Here is a 24217-nt window from a genome sequence, read left to right as displayed (position 1 = left end):
GTTCACCAGAGCTTCAAAAGTTGCCTCTTCCACTCCTCCATGATGGATGTTAGAGACCTTGCGCTCCTCCACCTTATGTTTGAGGATGCACCGCAGATGCTCAGTAGGGTTTAGGTCTAGAGACATGCTTGGCCAGTCCATCACCTTCACCCTCAGCTTCTTCAGCAGGTCAGTGATCGTCTTGGAGGTGTGGTTGGGGTCGTTATGTTGGAATACTGCCTTGCGGCCCAGTCTCTGAAGGGAGGGGATCATGCTCTGCTTCAGTATGTCACAGTACATGTTGGCATTCATGGTTCCCTCAATGAACTGTAGCTCCCCAGTGCCAGCAGCACTCATACAGCCCCAGACCATGACACTCCCACCACCATGCTTGACTGTAGGTAAGACACACTTGTCTTTGTACTCCTAAGCTGTTGCCACCACACACGCTTGACACCATCTGAACAAAATAAAATTATTTTGGTCTCATCAGACCACAGGACATGGTTTCAGTAATCCATGTCCTTAGTCTGCTTGTCTTCAGCAAACATTTTGCGGGCTTTCTTGTGCCTCATCTTTAGAAGAGGCTTCCTTCTGGGATGACAGTCATGAAGGCCAATTTGATACAGTGTGCGGTGTATGGTCTGAACACTGACAGGCTGACCCCTCTCCCCTTCAACCTCTGCAGCAATGCTGGCAGCACTCATACGTCTATTTCCCAAAGACAACCTCTGAATATGACGCTGAGCATGTGCACTCAACTTCTTTGGTCGACCCTGGCGAGGCCTGTTCTGAGTTAAACTGCTGAATGAGACCCGAGACCTTGTAACACTAACGAGTCACATGACACCAGGGAGGGAAAATGGCTAATTGGGCCCAATTTGGACATGTTCACTCTCTTTTGTTGCCAGTGGTTTAGACATTAATGGCTGTGTGTTGAGTTATTTGGAGGGAAAATAAAATTTACACTATTATACAAGCTGTACACTCACTACTTTACATTGTAGCAAAGTGTAATTTCTTCAGTGTTGTCACATGAAAAGATAAAGTTAAATATTTACAAAAATGTGAGGGGTGTACTTCTTTTTGTGAGCTACTGTATATCTGTAGGGTTTTATTATCTCTCTCCAAAGCACTGACTGCCATGTGATTTCTGAGACGTGGACACACATGCCAGCGGCAGTGAGTCGTACAGGCATAGGACACCCGGATTACAGGCTACGATCTCCTGGAATGTGAAAGATGGGGACACACACCGGCGACAGACAAAAGGTGCAGGAAACAGGGACTCGACCGAGATCTCATATAACCAGGGCTTTTCTTCTCAGAGAATAGGTGTAAGAACTACCCCTTTCTGAGCCACCCCTTTTCTATATCCCTACCCACCTCCGAGCACCGTTCCTTGGTTTCATCCCCTACCCACCTCCCAGTAATGCCCTTTTAGACAATACAAAACCAAGTGTCAACTTGTGGTGCCAAGTAATCTGTAAGAATTTGGTAGTTATAACAAGATAACAAGAAATAAAATAGCCAGTAACAATAGACCACCCCACCACAAAACCCCCCCCCCCCCCAGCAACAATAGACTCCCAGCAGCAACAGCAGATCTCCCCATAGCCAGCATCAATAGATTCTCCAGCAGCCAGCAATAATAGACCCCTCCCTCAACAGTAGATCTCTCCCAACAACAACAACTGACCCCCCAGCAAAAGTAGATCTTCCACCAACAACAATAGACTTCCTCAGAAACAAAAGACCCCCATGCAAAAATACATACCCTCCAGCTAGAATAGATTCCCTAGCAATGAGTATCAATAGACCCTGCAGCACACCCCAGCACCACTTGCTGTCAGTGGTGAAGGTGCCGGAACTGTGTTCAACTGCGTTTCCACTGAAAAAAAGCCCCGCATATAACACTGCCACATGGACCTCTGCTGTGGCAATGCAACGTCTGCCTCTGAAATCCTTCCCTTCACGATTCGCATGAAAATGCATCCTCGGGGAGAGGATGCAGGAGATCCTCAGGAGATCGTAGCCTGTAATCCGGGTGTCCTATGCCTGTACGCTTCACTGCCACTGGCGCGTGTGTGTCAGGAACAGTGTTATTGCTTGGATCGCCTGCTGGTGTCACTGTTTCTTGCGCCATCAAAGGTTGCAGTTCTGGTGGTCACCAGCGGGTGTCTCCCAGCAAATGGACATTCTAGTGTTCTAGCTACACCTGATGTGGAATTGCTTGGAAGTATATAAGCCTGCCCTTCACTGAGGCTCATTGCTTCAGAATTCCTTCCTGCAAGCCTTGTCCCTGCCTGATCTGATCCATTCCCAAAAACCTGTTCCTAATTAGCTTCCTGCCCTGTCCTGGACTCCCCTTGCTTCTGCTTCCTCCACCTGACCTCCTGTTCCCCTTGTCTCTCATCCCTGCCTTGTTATATATGTGTTCCCTTTCCATGTGTATATATAGGTAGTTAGGTTAGGGTTTTGGGGTTGCTGTGTATTATTTGCATTCTTGCTTGTTCATGGTTTGCTGTGTTTGGTTTGCACGTGTGTCTTTATCCTTAATAAATATATATGTTTTCACTTACCTTTTGAGCCTGATTCCTTTAGTGCAGCCCATTGATCTGTTTACTCTGTGCTGGATGCCTGTGTTAGGCATCCCTCCCATGACAGTGTGTCCACAACTCATGGTAATTACATGGTAACAGTACCTACCCCTCCCCTGGGGATGGAAGCACAGTCCTGGGTGCCGTTTTATTTGAACATTGGAATATCACCATCTGTGTTTTTTAAGATCTATTGACATCTTTATGCCTCATCAAGAGTTTTCTCTGTGGAGCACATCCTGATATCAATTATTGATGGACTTATCACTATGTCACAATGTGTTTTTGTTTATTTGAAAATTCATGGATACAGCACGTGCACTTTTCATATTGTCATATGTGCCTGTATGCAGTTTAGCTGGTTAATATGGTAGCACTTGACCTATGTTATTGATTTGAGCGCATTTTTATTGTTTAGCTTGTATAACCTCTTTACAGATATACCCACACTCTTGGTTTAAGTACTATGGCAATTTTCTCACCATTATAGGTGTGAATGTTTACCCTTCTCTAGGTTTATACCTGGGGCTTCCATGTTCCAGCAGTGCTGCACACTTTTTACTCATACTTACATACAATTAGACTTATTGTGGTGCTAGAAGCTTATCTTCAGCACTGGTAGTGCACTCATTTTTTTTCACACAATACAAACATATATTTACACTTACAACTTGATTTGCGAATGAGACATCATCACGTGGATATTGAAGTAAGTATCCTTTATCCACAGAGCGCACACTGCATAGTGACCCAGCCTCTGCCGACACGTCCAGATTCACCTTCCCTCCAGGATGGACTTGTTCTTCAGAGAATTTGAGCTGAACCTGAATACAAAAGTTGCAGAATAGAAGTCTACATTCTCTGAATTCTCCTATACTGGTCATAAGTAGCACTCCGCCAACTTAAAAGCCGCACCTATGCAGGTTGAAGTTTGCATATTCCAGGTGCATTTTACATTTTTCAATACATGCTTTTGATCCATTGAAGTTTATGGAACCAAAAAACAGAAAAAAAAAAGTCCCTGGCCCTTTCCATAAAATGTATAGACGCAAACTACATCCATAGGAAACCATGTTAAATGGCCTGTAGTGTGTTTCTGCAAAACTGAAAACGCACTGAAAAATACATAGGTGTGAACCAGGCCTGACTTGGAATAAGATGTGCATGTTTGATGTGAATAAAACACTAAACAATTTTTCGCTAATTGCAAAAATAGTATACATGAATTTACAGGCATATATGGGCAAAACCGGCTCTACAATGAGGAGATTTCTCTTCACTCATGCAGACAGAACAGGAAGTGAGAGTAAATTTCTACAAGGTGGGGAAATGCCTCTTTTATACCATTTTTCCCAGAACAAATGGAAGATTTCCCTCCTATTCCTCCTCTGGGGACAGCTGTACAATTTATTTATTTAAAGATTTGCCATCTTTTTCTATTTCTCTGACAATAGATAGGACAAAATAGGAGACAGAATCTCTCTAGTGGGGTCAAGAACGTGGCAGGGATTCTAAACCTCACCCCCACCACCATCCAAAATGTAATGAAAAGTTTTGGCTATACATATCTAAGTATGTTTCTGGAATGTAAACATGCTGACATTGCAAGTTACAAATTCTGCATTAACCACTTCAGCCCCGGAAAGTTTCACCCCCTTCATGAGCAGGTATTTTTTTGCGATACTGTACTGTGTTGCTTAAACAGACAATTGTGTGGTTGTGCAAAAAAACTGTATTTCTTACTTTCTGCTATAAAACACATCCAATAAAAAAAAATTACAAAATCAAAATTTCTTCATCAATTTAGGCCAATATGTATTCTGCTACATATTTTTGGTAAACAAAATCCCAATAAGCATATATTGATTGGTTTGCGCAAAAGTTATCATGTCTACAAACTATGGGATATTTTTATGGCATTTTTTTTTTTTTTTACTGGTAATGAGTAAAAAAGTGATTTTTTAGCAGGATTGCAGCAGACAAATTCGACACTGACACTTTTTGGGGACCAGTGACATTAATACAGTGATCAATGCTAAATACAGTGCCTTGCAAAAGTATTTGGCCCCCTTGAACTTTTCAACCTTTTGCCACATTTCAGGCTTCAAACATAAAGATATAACATTTTTATTTTTTGTGAAGAATCACCAACAAGTGGGACACAATTGTGAAGTGGAACGAAATCTATTGGAATTTTGAAACTTTTTTAACTAATAAAAAAATGAAAGTGGGACGTGCAAAATTATTCGGCCCCCTTGCGTTAATACTTTGTAGAGCCACCTTTTGCTGCGATTACAGCTGCAAGTCGCTTGGGGTATGTCTCTATCAGTTTTGCACATCGAGAGACTGAAATTCTTGCCCATTCTTCCTTACAAAACAGCTCGAGCTCAGTGAGGTTGGATGGAGAGCGTTTGTGAACAGCAGTTTTCAGCTCTTTCCACAGATTCTCGATTGGATTCAGGTCTGGACTTTGACTTGGCCATTCTAACACCTGGATACGTTTATTTGTGAACCATTCCTTTGTGGATTTTGCTGTATGTTTGGGATCCTTGTCTTGTTGGAAGATAAATCTCCGTCCCAGTTTCAGGTCTTTTGCAGACTCCAACAGGTTTTCATCCAGAATGGTCCTGCATTTGGCTGCATCCATCTTCCCCTCAATTTTAACCATCTTCCCTGTCCCTGCTGAAGAAAAGCAGGCCCAAACCATGATGCTGCCATGTTTGACAGTGGGGATGGTGTGTTGAGGGTGATGAGCTGTGTTGCTTTTACACCAAACATACCGTTTTGCATTGTGGGCAAAAAGTTTGATTTTGGTTTCATCTGACCAGAGCACCTTCTTCCACATGTTTGGTGTGTCTCCCAGGTGGCTTGTGGCAAACTTTAGACGATACTTTTTATGGATATCTTTGAGAAATGGCTTTCTCCTTGCCACTCTTCCATAAAGGCCAGATTTGTGCAGTGTACGACTGATTGTTGTCCTATGGACAGACTCTCCCACCTCAGCTGTAGTTCTCTGCAGTTCATCCAGAGTGATCATGGGCCTCTTGGCTGCATCTCTGATCAGTCTTCTCCTTGCCTGAGCTGAAAGTTTAGAGGGACGGCCAGGTCTTGGTAGATTTGCAGTGGTCTGATACTCCTTCCATTTCAAAATGATCGCTTGCACAGTGCTCCTTGGGATGTTGAAAGCTTGGGAAATCTTTTTGTATCCAAATCCGGCTTTAAACTTCTCCACAACAGTATTATGGACCTGCCTGGTGTGTTCCTTGGTCTTCATAATGCTCTCTGCACTTTCAACAGAACCCTGAGACTATTACAGAGCAGGTGCATTTATACAGAGACTTGATTACACACAGGTGGATTCTATTTATCACCATCAGTCATTTAGGACAACATTAGATCATTCAGAGATCCTCGCTGAATTTCTGGAGTGAGTTTTCTGCACTGAAAGTAAAGGGGCCGAATAATTTTGCACGCACCACTTTTCAGTTTTTTATTTGCTAAAAAAGTTTAAAATATCCAATAGATTTCGTTTCACTTCACAATTGTGTCCCACTTGTTGGTGATTCTTCACAAAATATAAAAATTTTATATCTTTATGTTTGAAGCCTGAAATGTGGCAAAATGTTGAAAAGTTCAAGGGGGCCGAATACTTTCGCAAGGCACTGTAAATGCACTTTCACTGTACTAATGACACTGGCAGAGAAGGGGTTAACATCTGGGTCAATCAAAGGGTTAAGTGTGCTCCTAGGGAGTTATTACTAACTGTGTGGGGCATGGCTCAACTGGAGGAAGACAGAGATCCGTGTTTCTGCTTGTCAGAAACACAAGACCTCTATTTTCCTCTCTGACAGAACGGCGGTCGGCCTTGTTTACATAGGCAGACCGCCATTCTGCCTCTCCTGTCAACAATCGGCGGGTCCCGGAGGACACTGTGATTGTCAGTCACAGAGAGAGAGCGGTCGCTGGCAGTGCATGCATGCGCCCCAGACCCAGGAAGAGACAGGTACGTTGTTTCGCACAGCCGGGTTTCCCAGGCACAGTAAATGTGCGGTGGGCGGTCCTGAAGCAGTTAATGAAAATCTGCATTTCCTTTTTGCAGTATTCGTATTTTTTATTATCCATATACAGTATCTTTTTGCCTAGTCTGTTTTATCTTTAGGCTGATTATCTTTAGGCTGGCCATAGATTTTACAAATTTCTTATTCAAATTTTCCTTTAGATGTACCAAAACCATATAATATAAGGGCAAACCTAAACACTTTCAATTTTGTATGCAATCAGGCAGGCCCTTGTACTACATAGTTGAAGGTAAATCTAAAGGAAATTGAATAAAAAAATTGTATAATGTATGGCCAGCCTATGTGGGAGGTGATGAAGGGGTGTCAATATCTGAGGGAAGCGATGTAACCATTTCTTTAAAGGAAGTTCTCTGTAGGGCAGGGCATGTAATAGGACAGTTTTATCTCACCCAATCCTCCCTCTTTCCTGCTTCTTTATCAGCCAATTATTAATTGTATTAAAAAAGAAAGGCCTGGGAATGGTACGGAGCGGAGTCAGGGGTAGTGAAGGGCCAGCAGGACAGTGGGAAAAGGGCACAGCAAGGGGTTAAAGTTGGAGAAGGTAGTGATAGGGGAGTGGTCAGAAGAAGGAGAGGGGAGGTTTCAATAAGTGTAGGCAGGAAGAGGAGGAGTGTTAGCTTAGCAGAGGAAACGAGGAGTGAGAGGAGTTTAGAGGTAGGCAGCTGCACTGATGGCTGATTTAGAACAGATTTTCGACCAGCTTAGAGCGGCGGCCGCCTGCCATGGACCGGACTGGCTGGAACGGCAGGTGGCACTGCTTCTTAGCAGTCAGGCTGAGGCAGGGGGGTCGGCTATTCCACGCGCACGGAGGTCGCGGCCTCCGGAGCGTTTTCCTCCGGACCTTTGCCCAAGAGCTGCCCGCCATGACAGGAGCCCCCCGGTCGGGACCTGTCAGGCCCGCCGGCGAAGCGTACACCTGCTTCCGCTGGGCCTGGGAGGAATCCTCAGCTTTGGCGGCGCTCGGTGGGCGGGGCTTTGGCGTGGGCTAGCGCCTCCCCCGCCCGCTTGGCGGAGACAAAATGAGGATCCGGGCTCCCTCTCCCCCCTGGAGCGGAGAGGGGTAGGCCTCAGCGTGGGGCAGAGAGTATGACGACTGCCGGGCCTTCCCAATCCTCGGCCAGTGGTTTAGATGGTCGGAGGCAGGGCCAAGATGGCGGCCAGAGGACACTGAGGAGCACGGTGGCGGCATCATCTGCAGTGCAGCACGGAGTGGCGGTGAGCGGCATGGCAGAGAAGCGGAGAGGCCGGAGGGGGCCTGGGAGGCCTGCTACAAGAACAGCGCTGGAAAGAGAGGAGAGCGTGGAGCCCCTGCACACTCTCGGGCTCCTGTCTGAAGGGGAGCTGAGCGCGTCCGACCTGGAGGGTCCGCAGGAGCATCCGTCAGCGGTGGAGACGTGGAGAGCGGCGGCGGGGTCCGTCCCTGGTCGGCCCGGTAAGTTGGCTTCTGTGTCTGTGTCTTCTGTGGTCCCAGTTGTGTCCGGGGTTGTTGGGGGTGGGACTGGGGCCGGGAGGTGTGGGTCGTGGTCCAGGGGGCCCCAAGGGAGGCTGGCTGGGCCGGTCGGTGCCGGGTCTGCTCCGGCGGGTTCAGAGTCTCGGTTGCAGGCTCTTTTGGGGGGGCTGCGGGGATTTGGTGCAGCGCTTTGCACAAGACACCGGTGGGAGGGCGCTGCAGGGGGTGGTGTGGGGGCTGCTGGTCTCGGGGTCCGCTGGGGGGGAGCGGGTGGTGTTGCTCTTCCCGCAGTTGTGGTGGCCCCGGCGGTTAAGGAGGCTGCTGCGGCAGGGGCCCCGGTGGCGGGGGACAAGGTGGCGGCTACGGAGGGGGAGGTAGGACAGATGTGGTGCGCATTGCGGACGCGGTGAAGTGCGAGGTCTATGTGTGCTTCGAGGGACCGTTGGGATCGCACTTGAAACCGGAGGTACGGGAGAAGATCGTGAAGGGTGAGTACGTGGAGATCTTTTCGCTGATGCCTCTCGAGAAGTTTAACCTCGACAGTGTTAAACCTGATGATAGCAAGAAGGAGGATGAGGAGAAGCGCCGTTATAGGTTGATTCCGCGAACATTCGCGAATTGGCTGCAGGCATTCGCCATTATTGCCAGCGTTATTGGTGAGAAGAACTCCGAACTTTTTTTCGGCCTTATTCTGCTATATGGACGTGGTGGGTGAGGCCTATAGGGTTTACGGGGGCACGGCGTGGCTCAGGTATGACGAGCAGTTCCGTCAGAGGAGAGCTGTTTATCCCTCCTTGCAGTGGGACCACAAGGACATAAGCCTCTGGATGAGGTTGATGTCCTCGGCGCGTGCCCCCAACCAGTTTTTTTCCGGGGGGGGGGGGGGGCTGGGGGTTCCTTTTCCTTGGGACAGCCAGCCTCTACAAAACGGGGAGTCTGTTGCCAGTTCAATGACGGCACTTGTAAGTTTGGAAGTTCCTGCCGCTTCAAACATGAGTGTTCCGGCTGTGGTGGTGCCCACCCGGGTTCCCGGTGTTTTAAGAAAGGAAAGGGGCGAACTGGGGATTTTGCTAACAAAAGAGATGGCGCCTTTCCTAAGTAGATACCCGGATCGGGCGGCTGCCCGTCTGCTGCGGGAGGGATTTGAGGAGGGTTTTCGTATCACCAAGTTCCTTGACCGTGATTCCGGTGGTGGCACGGAACTTGCGGTCTGCATTACTGCACCCGGGGATGGTGGGGGACAAGCTGGGTAAGGAGGTGGCGCTGGGACGCATGGCGGGCCTCTTTCGGGATCTTCCAATTCCAGGGTTGGTGGTGTCCCCTCTTGGGGTGGTGCCCAAGAAGGAGCCGAATAATTTTCGGCTGATACACCATCTTTCATTCCCTCGGGGGGGGGGGGGGGCTCCATCAATGATGCGATTGACCCGGAAGCCTGTACAGGTCTACACGTCCTTCGATGCCGCGGTGTCCTGGGTGCATCAGTGTGGGCAAGGGGCCTTGTTGGCAAAGGCAGATATCGAATCGGCGTTCCGTCTTCTGCCCGTCCACTCGGACAGTTTCCACTAGTTTGGCTGCTGTTGGCAGGGCAACTTTTATGTGGATCGTTGCCTGCCGATGGGTTGTTCGGTCTCATGTGCTTTGTTTAAAACCTTCAGCTCATTCGTGGAGTAGGTGGACCGGGATGTTTCAGGCTTGAATTCGATAATTCATTACCTGGACGATTTTCTGTGCGTCGGCTTGGCTGGGACAAACACTTGCTCTGTTTTGCTGTCCACATTGCAGCAGATAGCGAGTTCGTTCGGGATTCCGTTGGCGGCAGATAAGACGGAGGGCCCTACGTCGATAATTAGCTTTCTGGGGATCGTGATTGATTTGGTGGCTATGGAATGCCGCCTCCCAGAGGGGAAACTGGTGGCCCTCCGCAAGGAGATCCAGTTGGTGGCAGTGATGCGCAAGGTTCAGCTGCGGAAGCTCCAGTTGTTGCTGGGCAAGCTGAATTTTGCGTGTCGGATTATTCCCATGGGCAGGGTGTTTTGCCGACAGCTGTCAGCGGCCACTGCTGGGGTTCAGTCGCCCACTCATTTCATACCGTTCACGAGGGAACATCGGGAGGATTTGAAGGTGTGGCACACCTTTCTGGCGCAATATAATGGAAAATCCCTGTGGCTGAGCGGTCCCGTGAGCAACTGGGATTTGGAGCGGTTTACAGATGCCGCGGGGTCGACCTGGTACGGTGCGCATTTTGGGGGCCATTGGAGTGTGGCCCCCTGGCCTGTGGATTGGGTGAAGGCGGGATTGTGCACGAATCTGGTTCTGCTGGAGTTGTTTCCAGTGGTGCTGGCGGTCGAGATTTGGGGCAAGGATTTCCTGGATATGAAGGTTAGGCTGAATTGCGACAATTTGGGTGTGGTGCAGGTCATTAACCGCATCTCAGCGTCCTCCGGCCGGTCGTACGGCTGCTGCGGCACTTGGTGCTGTGATGCCTGGAATTGAATATTTTCTTGTATGCAGTGCATCTACCAGGGGTTGACAATACGTTGGCTGACGCCTTGTCTCGTTTCCAGTGGGTCAGGTTTCGGGAGTTGGTGCCAGCGGCCGATCGGGAAGGGGTCCCTTGCCCCCGCTGGATGTGGTCGATGGTTCAGGAGATCTCGCTGGATGGATCGAGAGGTTGGTGAGTGCCTCCACATGGGCGGCCTACGGTAAGGTCTGGAGCGAATGGAGGGACTTTGTCAGCCAGGTCGGCGGGGATCCGTCGGCAGAGGAGATGAGGCTGTTGGTCCTTTATTTTGTGTCCAGGAAACTGGAGCAGGGTGTGTCTGTTTCGGTGATGGACAAGAAGCTTGCGGGGCTAGCTTTCTGGTTCAAATTGCATGGGTCAGTGGACTATACTAAGGAATTTTGCATTCGGCAGGAGATGAAAGGTTATCGTCGGGCGCGAAAACGGAGGGATGCCAGGAGGGCGGTGACATTCGGCAACCTGAAGGCTTTGGTGAGTCAGTTGGGGTCAGTGTGCTCCTCGGGGTACGAGGCGTCCTTGCGTTTTCACTGGCCTCTTTTGGCGCGTTCAGGATCAGTGAACTGGTGAGTCCGTCTAGGAGGATTCCCGGGGGACTACGGGTGCAGGAGGTTCGGCTGACGGGGGCCCAGGTGGATGTTTGGCTGCGGTGATCAAAGATGGATGAGGTGGGAAAGGGGGTCCGAGTGAGCTTATATTGCTTGGAGGGGTCGCCGCTGTGCCCGGTACAGGCGGTTGGGGATTTTTTGGGGGTGCAGCCGGTGGCGGACGGAGCACTGCTTATACATATGGGTAGATGGGTTGTTGCTGTCCAGGTTTCAATTTGTGGCGGTTTTCAAGAAATGTTTGACGGCGGCCGGCTTGGACAGCTCGCAATTTGCTTTGCACTCCTTCCATATAGGGGCGGCTACGGAAGCCGCTCCTTGCGGGTTGGACGAGGCAGCGGTCAGGAGGATAGGGCGATGGGATTCGCTTCGGTTTCGGTTGTATGTTCGGCCCGAGCTGGTGGTAGAATAGGGGGGTGGCCCACTGGTTGCAGCTTCAGGGGGAGGTCTGGGGCTCTGTGTGGGTTTGTGTTTGTACGTTTGGTGAAGTGTTCGGTTATCTGTGGTCTCTTCTATGTCTTTCAGGTGGATTCCAGATGGGACTCGTCTGGATACTGGGGCACTCTTATGTGTTCAGGGGGGCCAGGAAGGCAGATATGAGACCAAACAGCAGGCAGTTAGGGATTGCTCGGAAGGAGGCCTGCGTGAGGTGGATTGGGAGGCCGGGCATGCATTGGGGTAGGGTTTTGCAGGAAGTGCTCCTGTGGCGCGCCTGGACAAGCCGCCTGACGTGCTGGTACTGCATGTGGGGGGCAACGATCTGGGGGGTCGGCTGGCCAGGGAACTCATTCACGATATGAAACTGGACTTCCTTCATTTGAGTACCCTTTTCCCTGGAATGCTGATCGTCTGGTCTGATATAGAGGCCAGGACGAGTTGGCGGCTGGCTCAGTCTGTTGACCGTTTGAACAAGACGCAATTAAGGTGAACAAGACGCTATTAAGGTGAACAAAAGGGTGGGGCAGTTTGTAATCAGAAATGGGGATTTGGTGGTCCGCCATCGGGAGTTGGAACGGGATGTGGGTTTGTACCTCTTGGGTGATGGGGTGCATCTTTCGGACGTTGGGTTGGATCTTTGGGCCCTGGGTTTGCAGGACGGGATACAGCGGGCTCTGAGAGTGTGGCGGGGCTCCCAAGGGTGAGGGGGTCTCCCTTGTTAGCTGATGGCGGTGGTGGTGGCTTGTATGGTGGTAACGGACCCAGGACATGGAAGTGTGGGGGACCCATTAGGGACATGGGCTCCCTTGGTTACAGCTAACATGGGTTAGCTGAGGATGGGATGGTGGACACTGCGGGTAGGGAGTTGTCTCCGGGCTGAATTTATCACGGCCGGAGGCCTAGTAAGGTAGCCTGCCCACGGTGTAAAAAGTGATACATTATTTGGGAAAGTGCCATACAAGCCACCGGGTTTAAAACTGATGTTTCGGAGTTGTGGTTATTGATGGTTAAAATGGATACTTGTTTTATACGTTTTATATGTATTTTATAAATAAAAGGCTGCTGTGGTCGGTTATACCCCATAAAGAAGGTGTTGTCTCATTCTTATAGGTTAAGAGAATGGGTAAGGGTTTTGGGGGTGTAACGATGAGGCTGCAGTTTTGTGAAACAAGGAGGTGCCTCTTATTTACACTGGTCATGCAACCATCTATAACATGAGACAACACAGCACAGGGCTTATATCACCCCCCTAGGCCTAGACAGTTTGATATTTGAATAACTGTCCAAAAAACAGGCAACTGTTTGCATCAGAGAAGAGGGCTCTTGAGTGGAGTACTGAGGCAGGATGCTGCGATGTTTTCAGGAAACATATTTACAGCACTTTTGCTGGTCACCCCTAACCATGATCTGCCTACATTGCACAGCAAAGCAACATAGACCTAGTGATGATATCACTGGGTCTAATATAAGGTGTGTAATGAAAATGGAAATGGATTTCATAAAAAAAAATCATTTTTATGTTGATGAGGGGAGAAAGGATGGGCCAGGTAAAATATAAGCATCTTTAGTTATCCCTTTGATTGGCAGGCTGTATTATAGGACACATCCTTGGCAGTCAAAGGGTTAACGGAAACCTGTGCTGACAGACATATGGAAGCGCTGACATTACTGCCCTTCATAAAATGCTAATTGCCTGGCAGGCTTGCCTCATTCTGACTTCATTTAGAACACCTCCATGCTCCAGGTAAAGACTGCAGGATGGTCACATCATGAAAAATATAAAATATCTGATGCTGGGTCAAATTTTAACTGAGCTGGTCTTTGACCCTCAAACTGTCCTATTTAACAAAATGACTCAATGGGGGTTATTTACTAAAGGAAAATCCACTTTGCACTGCAAGTGCACCGAAAGTGCATTTGGAAGTAAAGTCGATGTAGATCAGAGGGGGACATGCAAGGAAAATAAAAAACAGTAGACATGTGCAATTTGTTTAGCTCCAAATTAATTCATTCCGAATTTTTAAATTTCCGAAATTTCCGAATTTCCTAATTTCAAAGTTTGCGAGATTACGCATTTAGAATTTCCGAATTTCCAATTTTCGGATTTCTGAATTTCCGAATTTCTGTTTTTCGGAATTACGAATTTTCAGAAATTCGGAAGTCAGAAAAAAAGAGAAAATCTGTTTAATTCTAAATAATAACTAACTATTAAATTATAGGTATTGGAATTCCCTTTCAAATTTGTCTGTTAGTGAACGTAACGAGTATGAATTTATCCGAAGTTGATTTAAATTATCTGAAATAACGAATGCTGCCATAACCATATGGAACGTAGCGATCAAATAATAATAAAAACATTTTTATTATTATTATTTATTATTAATTATTTATTATTAATTTGTTCCGTTCCATTTGTTTAGATGCAGCATTTGTGATTTCAGATAATTCGTAACTTTGGATAAATTCGTACATGTTAATTTAATAGTTAGTTATTAATTAAACTGATTTTCTCTCTTTTTTTCTGATTTAAAAATGTTTGGACTTGGAATTTTCGAAAATCCGAGAATTCGGAAATCCAAAAATTGGAAATTCGGAAAATCGAAAATTCGGGAATTCATAAAATCGAAATTCGTAAATTCGTAAATCGAAAAAAATCGAAAATTCGGAAATTCTAAAAATCGAAATGTGAAAATTCACGAAAAAAAAATAAAAAAAACGAATGAAACGTGAACAAAAATAAAATTTTTTGTCAGTGCACATGTCTAAAAAAACAGCATTTTAGCTTGCACATGATTGGATGATAAATCAGAAAAGCTTCCACTCATTTCAGATCTGCCGCTTAGATTTAGAGCGACTGCACTTCCAAGTGCATTTTCAAGTGCACTTGCAGTGCAAAGTGGATTTTCCTTTAGTATATAACCCCCAATGACTACTGTATATGCATATCATGATAACATAGAGAAACCAGATGCTTTAACCACTTGCCGCCCGCCTATTGTCAAATGACGGCAGCAAAGTGGTTTCAAAATCCTGACTGGACGTCATAGACCGTCCTCAGGATTTTGAGCCGGGGGCGCGCATCGCGGCGATCGTTGTTGCGGGGTGTCAGTCTGACACCTCGCAACTACGATCTCGGTAAAGAGTCTCCATCGAGCCTCCATCGAGCACATGATCAGCTGTGTCCAATCACGGCTGATCACTGTGTAAATAGGAAGAGCCGGTGATCGGCTTTTCCTCACTTGCGTCTGTCAGACGCGAATAGAGGAGAGCCGATCGGCTGCTCCTCTGACAGGGGGGGTCTGTGCTGATAGATTATCAGCACAGCCCCCCGAGGATGCCCACACTGGACCACCAGGGACGCCACCAGACCAACAGGGATGCCCAGCACCAGGTATGCCACCCTAGACCACCAGGGATGCCAGTTAGTGACCACAATGAATGCCAATCAGTGCCCACAATGAGCATCACTGATTGGCATGCATTATTGTTTGGCACTGATTGGCATCCATCAGTACAATACAATGCCGCCTATCAGTGCCCATCCGTGCCACCTATCAGTGCCCATCCATGCCAACTATCAGTGCCCATCCATGCCCATCTGTGCTGACTAGCCATGCCCATTCGTGCCGCCTATCCATGCCCATTTGTGCCGCCTATCCATACCAATCCGTGCGCCTATCCATGCCAATCCGTGCCGCCTATCCGTGCCAATTTGTGCCACCTATCAGTGTCCATCCGTGTCGCCCATCAGTGCCACCCATCAGTGCCCATCAGTGCCGCCTATCAGTGCCACATAGTGCCCATCAATGCCACCTCATCAGTGCCACTTCATTGGTGCCACCTCATCAGTGCCACCTTATCAATGCCCCTCAGTGCCACCCCACCAGTGCCCATCAGTGAAGGAGAAAACGTACTTATTTACAATGTTTTGAAACTGAAACAAAAAAAACATTTTTTTTTTCGAAGTTTTTGGTCTTTTTTTATTTGTTTAGCAAAGAATAAAAACCGTAGAGGTGATCAAATACCGCCAAAAGAAATCTCTATTTGTGGGGAAAAAATTATACAAATTTAATTTGCGTACAGTGTAGCATGACCGCGCAATTGTCATTCAAAGTGCGACAGCGCAGAAAGCTCAAAATTGGTGTGGGCAGGAAGGTGTTTAAGTGCCTGGTATTGATGTGGTTAAAAATTAAAAAAATTTAAATAAAAACATTTTGTAGAGAATGCAATTTTTACTCACCTTGTTGGCAAAGCATGCCGATACTTCAAAAAAGGCGATGCTGCTGAGGGTTTCACCTTTTGGCAGAAGAGTATAGACAGACAAAACAAAATGTGGGGATAATTTGGCATCTAGATGAACCTTTATAGGGAAAGATCCTTTGAGAACTAGAGAGAAAACATAGATATTGTAAATTAGGGAAAATGGTTAACATCTAGTTACATTTCATAACAGGAGACAAAATACATGTACATTGTCCCATAGTCATACCTCCCAACTTTTTGAGATGGGAATGAGAGACACCTATCAGCAAAAGTATGCAGGCATAGGACACACCCCCTGCCACGCCCACTTAAAGGACAATTGTACAAAAAACAAGATTGATTAAACCCACAAGTGCTTTCTTACCACTATTATTCCTTTATATTGGCTTTTGGAATTTACAAATGCAGCAAATTTAGAATTCAGATGAAAGGTTTAGTGCTGGGAAACATTTTTTGATAGATAACAAGTGGATTTTATACACATCTATATAGATCAGACCAAAATCAGGGACAAGAAGGAAGGAAAGAGGGACAGAGGGACATTGCTCCAAATCAGGGACAGTTGTGAGCTATGCATAGGGGAAAGAATAGTGATAAAAAAATGATACTACTTCTTTAAAGGCAGTCTGCACAATCATTTGCAAAGTAAACCAGTTTGATACACAATATAAAACTTTTTTACAAACGTGGTCATCATTGCTTATTTTCATAACTACCAACGTATACAGATACAATTAAAGAGGAAGTAAACCCTGATGAGTTTACTTCCTCTTTCATTCCCTGCAAAGGTAAAGCATAATGGACTACTATGCATCGCATAGTAGTCCATTATGTGTCACTTACCTGACACAGGAGCCAGCGAAGTCACCACTGTCCCCTGTAGTCCGGAGCGTCCATCTTCTCGGTGGGTCTGGCTGCTCCGCCGCTGTCATTCGGCGAAGCCGCAATGACGTCACTCCCGTGCATGGGAGCTGCCACTCGCGGCATATCGCCGTTGACGATGCCGCGCTCAGTGCGCGCTGCTGTCTACGGCACATGCGCCATAGACAGCGGTGCCTGTCTTTCGGGCAAATATCTCCTAAACCATGTAGGTTTAGGAGATACTTCTTGGACCTACAGGTAAGCCTTAATCTAGGCTTACCTGTAGGTCAAAGTTGGTTGTAAGGGTTTACAACCACTTTAAACATACACACAGTTAGGGCCTGATTTACACGGCCTTGGTGCTGCAAGCATTTCTTGAAAAAGCACGGAATGGGAGCCCAGATGTGTGCAGACAGCTGTGGCCAGGAAGTAATGACAGTGGCTGCAACTGTCTGCTTGTGTTCTAATCGCACAGGATAAATTGCCTACAGTTATGTACAGATGATCAGGCCTGAAAGAGTAACTCCATTTTCGTAGAAAAAAAATAGCAAATAAAAAAAAATAATATACAGTAGCGTATACAATTGCAACTCAAGTCATGATGGAATTAAATGTTATTAAAAAAATGACCTTTCCTTTTCAATCTGTAGTGCTGTAATTTTCTGTAAAATGTAATGTAATATGGCAACCGGGAGGTGTTCTCTGTTTAGGTTTGATCCTAACTGCTATACTTACCTGAATGGCTTGATTGCTCTGTGATATCCACTTTATGTTCTTCATGAGAATAAATTCCATCTTCATTGGATGTCTATAAAACAGGATAGAAAATAATATTGATATCAGTATTATTATCAATAGATAACAGGAATACTGCCCTGACTTTTATTGTAAAATGTGAAAAAAGTGGAGTAACATTTTATATGCTCGGCCTTATGGAAATACAGGGGGTTATTTAAGAAAGACAAATATACTTTGCACTACAGGTGCACTTGGAAGTGCAGTCGCTGTAGAGCTGAGGGGAAGATCTGAAATGAGGGGAAGCTCTGCTCATCCAATCATGTGCTAAGCTAAAAAAAACATTTTATTTTTTTCTTGCGTGTCCCTCTCGGATCTACAGCGATTGCACTTCCAAGTGCACTTTCAGTGCAAAATGGATTTACCTTTCGTAAATAACCCCCACAATGTCCAGTTTCTAGTTAATGCTGAAAAGATTGTGTCATGGTTTCTGGAGTTGCTCAGTGACAGTGGCCAGCATTTAACAAGAAGATCGGACTTTTCTTGTTGGATCTATTTAAAGTTGAATGCCAGACAAGCAGCTGACACAATATTATGGAGACTATGCTCAAGTCTGCAGAGCAGGACAGAAAACATAGACGTTGTAAGGGATCCATCAATAAATATACAGTATTTTGCTTTCTGTAACTGGCTGTCTGGAGACACATGGGATGGAAGATGGATAGGGTTTAGATAATTTTATAAAGAGAGAGTCCTGCAGCCATACCCCCCCCCCCCCCCGAAGGGGAGGGGTCGGCGTAAGGACGGCATGACAGGTGCAGGACAGCCCTGTTGCCACTTTAATTAGCTGCCCAGGGGGAGGCCGCTTTAAGGCGAGGGGTCAGGCGGAGGTAAGGGGCGGAGCTACGGCATGGTACGTGATAGCGGCGTACCATGCTTTCACTCGGAGAGCGGAGGAGGAAGCGATTCCCACCCACCCTCCCTGGTTTAGGTCAAGTGTGTTAGGTTGGGGGTTAGACGGGTGGGGCCGCAGGTGGCGCTTGGGGATTTTTGGGTAGGAAAGGGGAGGTTTTTACAGGTAGAAAAGACTGTTGTACCCATCCATGGGATGGGGGTGGTTAATGTACTTTCAGGTTAAGAGTTGTTAACCTGGAAGGGTTAAAAGGGGTAGGTCACTGCGATGGTTTGGGTATAGCCTCCGAGACAGGGGATACCGTCTGGAGGTCAAGAGGTCAAAAGTGGGAAGTCGTTCACAGTGACCAGTGTGTTGTTATGATGGTACCCATGACCCGTTTAAAGGCTGGGAATGTTTACATTTTGAAAGTTATTTATAGTATTTTATTAAACTATATATATTTTTGTTAATAAATTAAGGCCAGTTGGCCATTTACTCCATACCTTGTCCGTGGTTTATTAAAGGTGGGGATCAGGTTTTGGAGGCGGGTGTCGGTCATGGGTGGGAGGTTATGGATACGCATCTAGGGGGGGCTTAAGTCCTTACAAATGTCATGATATACACAGTATTTGTCCTGTCTAGTCATTATACAAGCGCATTGAAATATAGCAAGACATAGGGGTTGATGCACTATAGACAAATAGACTGTTCACTTTGCATTTGCTTTTGAAAGAGGGGGATGCTCACTCCTGTAATACTGGGGTTCAGTGTCCAATGTCTACAGCACCCAGATACTAGCCAGGATGGGAATGTACACAAAGATGAGAGTATTTTAGCTAGCCTTCAGGGTGACAGAAAATGGCCTACAGGTACAGTGCCTTGAAACATTATTCATACCCCTTGACATTTTCCACATTGTCATGTTACAACCAAAAAGGTAAATGTATTTTATTGGGATTTTATGTGATAGACCAACACAAAGTAGCACATAATTGTGAAGTGGAAGGAACATGATAAATGTAAATGTTTAACATTTTTTACAAATATCTGAGAAGTGTGTTGTGCATTTCTATTCATCCCTGCTGAGTCAATACTTTGTAGAACCACCTTTCGCTGCAATTACAGCTGCAAGTCTTTTTGGGAATGTATCTACCAGCTTTGCACATCTAGAGAGTGACATTTTTGCCCATTCTTTGCAAAATAGCTCAAGGTTCTGTCAGATTGGATGGATAGCATCTGTGAACAGCAATTTTCAAATCTTGCCACAGATTCTCAATTGGATTTAGGTCTGGACTTTGACTAGGCCATTTTAAGACATGAATATGCTTTGATCTAAACCATTTCATTGTAGCTCTGGCTGTATGTTTAGGGTTATTGTGCTGCTGGAAGGCAAACCTCTGCTCCAGTCTCAAGTATTTTACAGCCTCTAATGCCGTGTACACGTGACTGGACTTTGACGGACTAGGTCCGACTGTCTTCCCGACTGACTTTCTGAACGCATGGACTTGGCCACACACGACCGAACTAAGTCTTTTCGAAAGTCCATTCATTTTGAATGTGATGACGTTAACAGGACTAAAGAAGGAAGTTCAATAGCCAGTAGCCAATAGCTGAGAAAAAATAAAGCCCGCTGGAGCCCACACACGGTCGAATTGTCCAGATTCCAGTTCGCCGGACCAAGTCTGCCGGAAAGTCCGATCGTGTGTACCCGGCATAACAGGTATTCTTCTAAGATTGCCTTGTATTTGGCTTCATCCATCTTCCCTTCAACTCTGATAGTTTCCCTGTCCCTGCTGAAGAAAAGTATCCCCACAACATGATGCTGTCACCACCATGTTTCACAGTGGGGATGGTGTGTTCTGGGTGATGTGCAGTGCTACTATTCTACCACACATAGCGCTTTGCTTTTTGGCCAAAAATGTTCAATTTTGGTCTTGTCTGACCAGAGAACCTTCTTCCACATGTTTGCTGTTTCCCCCGCTTCTCGCAAACTGCAAACTGGATTTCTTATGGCTTTCTGTCAACAATGGCTTTCTTTTTGCCACTCTTCTATAAAGGCCATATTTGTGGAGTGCATGAATAATAGTTGTCCTGTGGACAGATTCTCCCATCTGAGCTGTGGATCTCTGCAGCTCATTCAGAGTTACTATGGGCTCTCGGTTGCTTCTCTGATTAATGCTATGCTTGCCCGGCACGTCAGTTTAGGTGGACGGCCATGTTTTGGTAGGTTTGCAGTTGTGTCATACTTTTTCCATTTTCGGATGATGGACTGAAAAATGCTCTGTGAGATGTTCAAAGCTTGGGATATTTTTCCATACCCTAACCCTGCTTTAAACGTCTCCGCAACTTTATCCCTAACCTTTCTAGTGAGTTCCTTGGCCTTCATAATGCATTTTGTTCACCAAAGTTCTCTAACAAAGTTCTCTAAAACTGTGCAGCAGACGTTGCTAAACTAAAGAAAGTTGTCATTAGCAGCTGACAATCTGCTGATCACAGTTGTTCATCAAAAATATGAACGACCCACCCCACCACTACTACTGCTGCTCTCCTTTATCTCCTACTCTTTACCCACTGCTGCAGGGCCCCCTGTTGCTTTTCTATCTCCCCCCCCCTTCACTGAAACCCTCTGCCACTCTAATTCCCACTCCCTGTCTCCCATCACCCTGTAGAGCTTCCAGCTTTTCCTATTCTCACCCTCACCAGGTGTCAGCGGCTGCCAGGGAACACGGGTATCTATTTCAAGATGGAGAGCATGGAAGTGGGTAAATATGTAATATTTACGGTCCCCTTCCATAAAATATGCCGGCCATCATTCTAATTATATCTGCGTTAATACCAACATTTATTACTGTTAGTGTGCTTTCACACCACACCGCTGATAGCGGCGGCGGTAAAACGCCGCTATGTTTAGCGGCGTTTTACCTCAGGGCTTTCACACTACAGACAATGGTGCAGCTTCTTTAGGGCGTTTTTCAGGCGCTATTTCTAACGCTATAGCGCCTGAAAAACGCCCTGGTGTGAAAGGGGTCTTATTGTTAAAATCCTTTTCATTCTTTGATTTTAATTCATATATACGCCTATGGTATACAATTAATTATAGTCATTACTAATTATTACTCCATATATACTTATATATTTATCTGTATAAAGAATCTCTTTTATAATTAGAATGATATCTATACTTCTTTTAGCCCCCATTATATTTTGCGGGTCTGGAATTCACATCAATCCATCTATCTTACCTGCACCACTACTTCAGGTATATCTATGTGTACATTATTGGCATCATAGTTATCAATTACCACCAGATTTAATTTAATTACACCACCACAATACAGGCATACCCCACTTTTAAGTACACAATGGGGTTTATCTGCTAAAGCTGAAAAGTGCAAAATCCGCCTCACTTTTGCATAGAAGTTACTGCTGGGAACTTTTATCCCCAACACTTATTATTGCATATTTGCACATATATTTTTGGTATTGGCACAGCAATTTTTGCACCTTATCTGTTTACACAATTTTTTGCACATCTTGATATTGCATATTTGCATATTATAACCCTGCATATATTGCACATTTTTGCACAGTATTGTATTAAGCTTAACATATATTGCTATAGTAGCCTCAGATATGGTAGCCTTAGATTTTATAGTCCGTGTGCAGACTTTGAATTAGAAAGTTGACTTAAGCACACCAATAGATATAACAATAATTTTAAAGTGACAGAACACGGACATGGTTGCAGCCTAGTCATTTAGGTTTTTTTCTATTCATTTGTGTAGTTAGTCTCTACATATTCATAATATCAGCGCTAAGGCCTTTTTTTATTAATATGGATACCAAACATGACATGCTTTAAAATTGCCCAAAAACCTGCAGCGGCGACAAACTACATACATTTTTAAAAGCCTTTTCAGGTTACCACTTTAGATTTACAGAGGTCTATTGCTGAAATAACTACCCTCAATCTGACCTTCACGGTGATACCTCACATGTATGGTGCAGACCGACGCTGGCGTCTGCCTTTGTGCATAAGCATGGGGGGACAGGGGTGCTTTTTAAAAAAAACATTGGGGTCTCTTAGACCCTAGTTCTCTCCTCTGCCCTCAAAGCATCTGAACACACCAAGATTGGTGTGATAAAATGCTTTGCCAATTTCCCAATGGCGCTGTTTATATCCAGCGAAACAGTCATGAAATGCTCATAGCTTCCGGTTTCTTAGGCCAGAGAAATGATTGGAGCTGTTCTGGTCTCTGATCAGCTCTAAGGTCAGCTGGCAGAACCACCGGCTTCATTCTTGGTTTCCCTGTTGGGACAGGAGAGCCAGTGAAAATCATGGAAGATGGTGGGAGGCGGGGAGGAACGTTCCCTCCCACTGCTTATAAGAGCAGTCTAGAGGCTAATTAGCTGCTAGGATTGCTTTTACATGAAAGCTAACCGCTGGCTGAAAAGAAAGATACCAAGAAGATACCTAAACCTGCAGGCATCATTTTGGTATAACCACTCAAAGTCCACCATTAGAATACCACCCTTCATCCACCCAATTCTAATGATGGGCATACATGCACCATTTTTTTTTTAACTGTGGTGGTGAAATCACCTCCTACAGTGCTGGAGTCACTGATTTACGTAACGTGGATGCAAACGCTGTTGCTGTCAAGATAAATAAACCCGTGCTGCAGCTGAATGGCGTACCCACTAAGCAAATGATTGTTAACAATAAAACAAAGTAACATTACATTATAACAGTAAGACCTGCCATACCTGCAAATAAAATAAAATAAAATATAGTAAAAATAAGGCATTGCAATCTTCTTATCCTAAAAAGTATAAGCCGAAGCATGTGGGCAACCCGCCCCTAATGTTAGAAGCAAATCGCTCCTCCACCCCTGCCCCAATGCTTCAGGATATATGGTCTTTTTTTTAACTGTGGTGGTGAAATCACCTCCGACAGCGCTTTACGTATTGTAGGAGCAAACGCTATTGCTGTCAAATAAATAAACCCGTGCTGCAGCTGAATGGCGTACCTGCTAAGCAAATGATGGTTAACAATAAAAAATTTAAACATTGCAGTATAACACACCATACCTGCAAAGCAAGTACAATGAAACATAGTAAAAATAAAACAGAGAGAGAACAATAGATATAGAACAATATTGAGCGGCTAGTAGCGAGCGAACATAAGAGAGAACAATAGAGAGAGAAGAAAAATAAAACTTCAACTATTTTTGGCTTTTTTATTTTATATCTTTTTTTGTGTTTTTTTTCACTTTTAAAAACTGTAAAAAAAATAAAAATAAATGAACGGTGCAGATTAGGGTCTCTCAAAATGTGATGGCAATCACATCTTTTGAGACCCTGTGTACGTGTGCCTAGGACTGTGTAGTTCTGTACCCTACGCTAATACTCAACTAATGTGTAGTAGCGTTTGAAACATTTCCGTGAATCCCTCCACTTCATTGCTAACAAATTATTACACTTTAAGCAGGGTCTCTCCCCCATCTAACTTGGGATTCTACAAGCCGTTGGGGGAAGCCTGGTGCCACATGCGCCAATTCCAAAATCAAAAAGCTGACTAAAAAGTGGCTGTGTAATAATTGTTTGCGTACAAGTGGTACCCCTTTCCGAATAAGGGTGACACCAAGTCCCACACAATCTTTCCAGCGCTCCCTATGTAGTCTGGGCAGTTCTCCGGCACTACGTGACTATCTTTCCCCTCATAAACCATAAAATTATATGTATAGCCTGTTACCCTGTCACAGAGCTTATATATCTTGCCCCCATATTGGCA

General features: G+C 45.6%; 1 protein-coding gene across 1 annotated transcript in view; it reads right to left on the bottom strand.

Annotated features, from left to right (window-relative positions):
• LOC143930664 (alpha-2-macroglobulin-like protein 1) overlaps positions 1–24217 on the bottom strand; it is a 159658-nt gene that overhangs the window by 76427 nt on the left and 59014 nt on the right. Inside the window, exons 13-15 of the mRNA XM_077455165.1 lie at positions 17529–17601; positions 15910–16055; positions 3248–3403 (exon numbers count right to left, since the gene is read on the bottom strand). Coding sequence (XP_077311291.1) covers positions 3248–3403; positions 15910–16055; positions 17529–17601 — 375 coding nt within the window. The remainder of the gene's footprint in view (positions 1–3247; positions 3404–15909; positions 16056–17528; positions 17602–24217) is intronic.

Source organism: Lithobates pipiens, unplaced genomic scaffold (assembly GCF_037356315.1).
Source record: "Lithobates pipiens isolate NorthernLeopardFrog02 unplaced genomic scaffold, aLitPip1_a1.2 Scaffold_25, whole genome shotgun sequence".
Lineage (NCBI taxonomy): Eukaryota > Metazoa > Chordata > Amphibia > Anura > Ranidae > Lithobates > Lithobates pipiens.
Note: the sequence above shows the minus strand (reverse complement) of the source record. Positions and strands in the feature narration are given on the sequence as shown.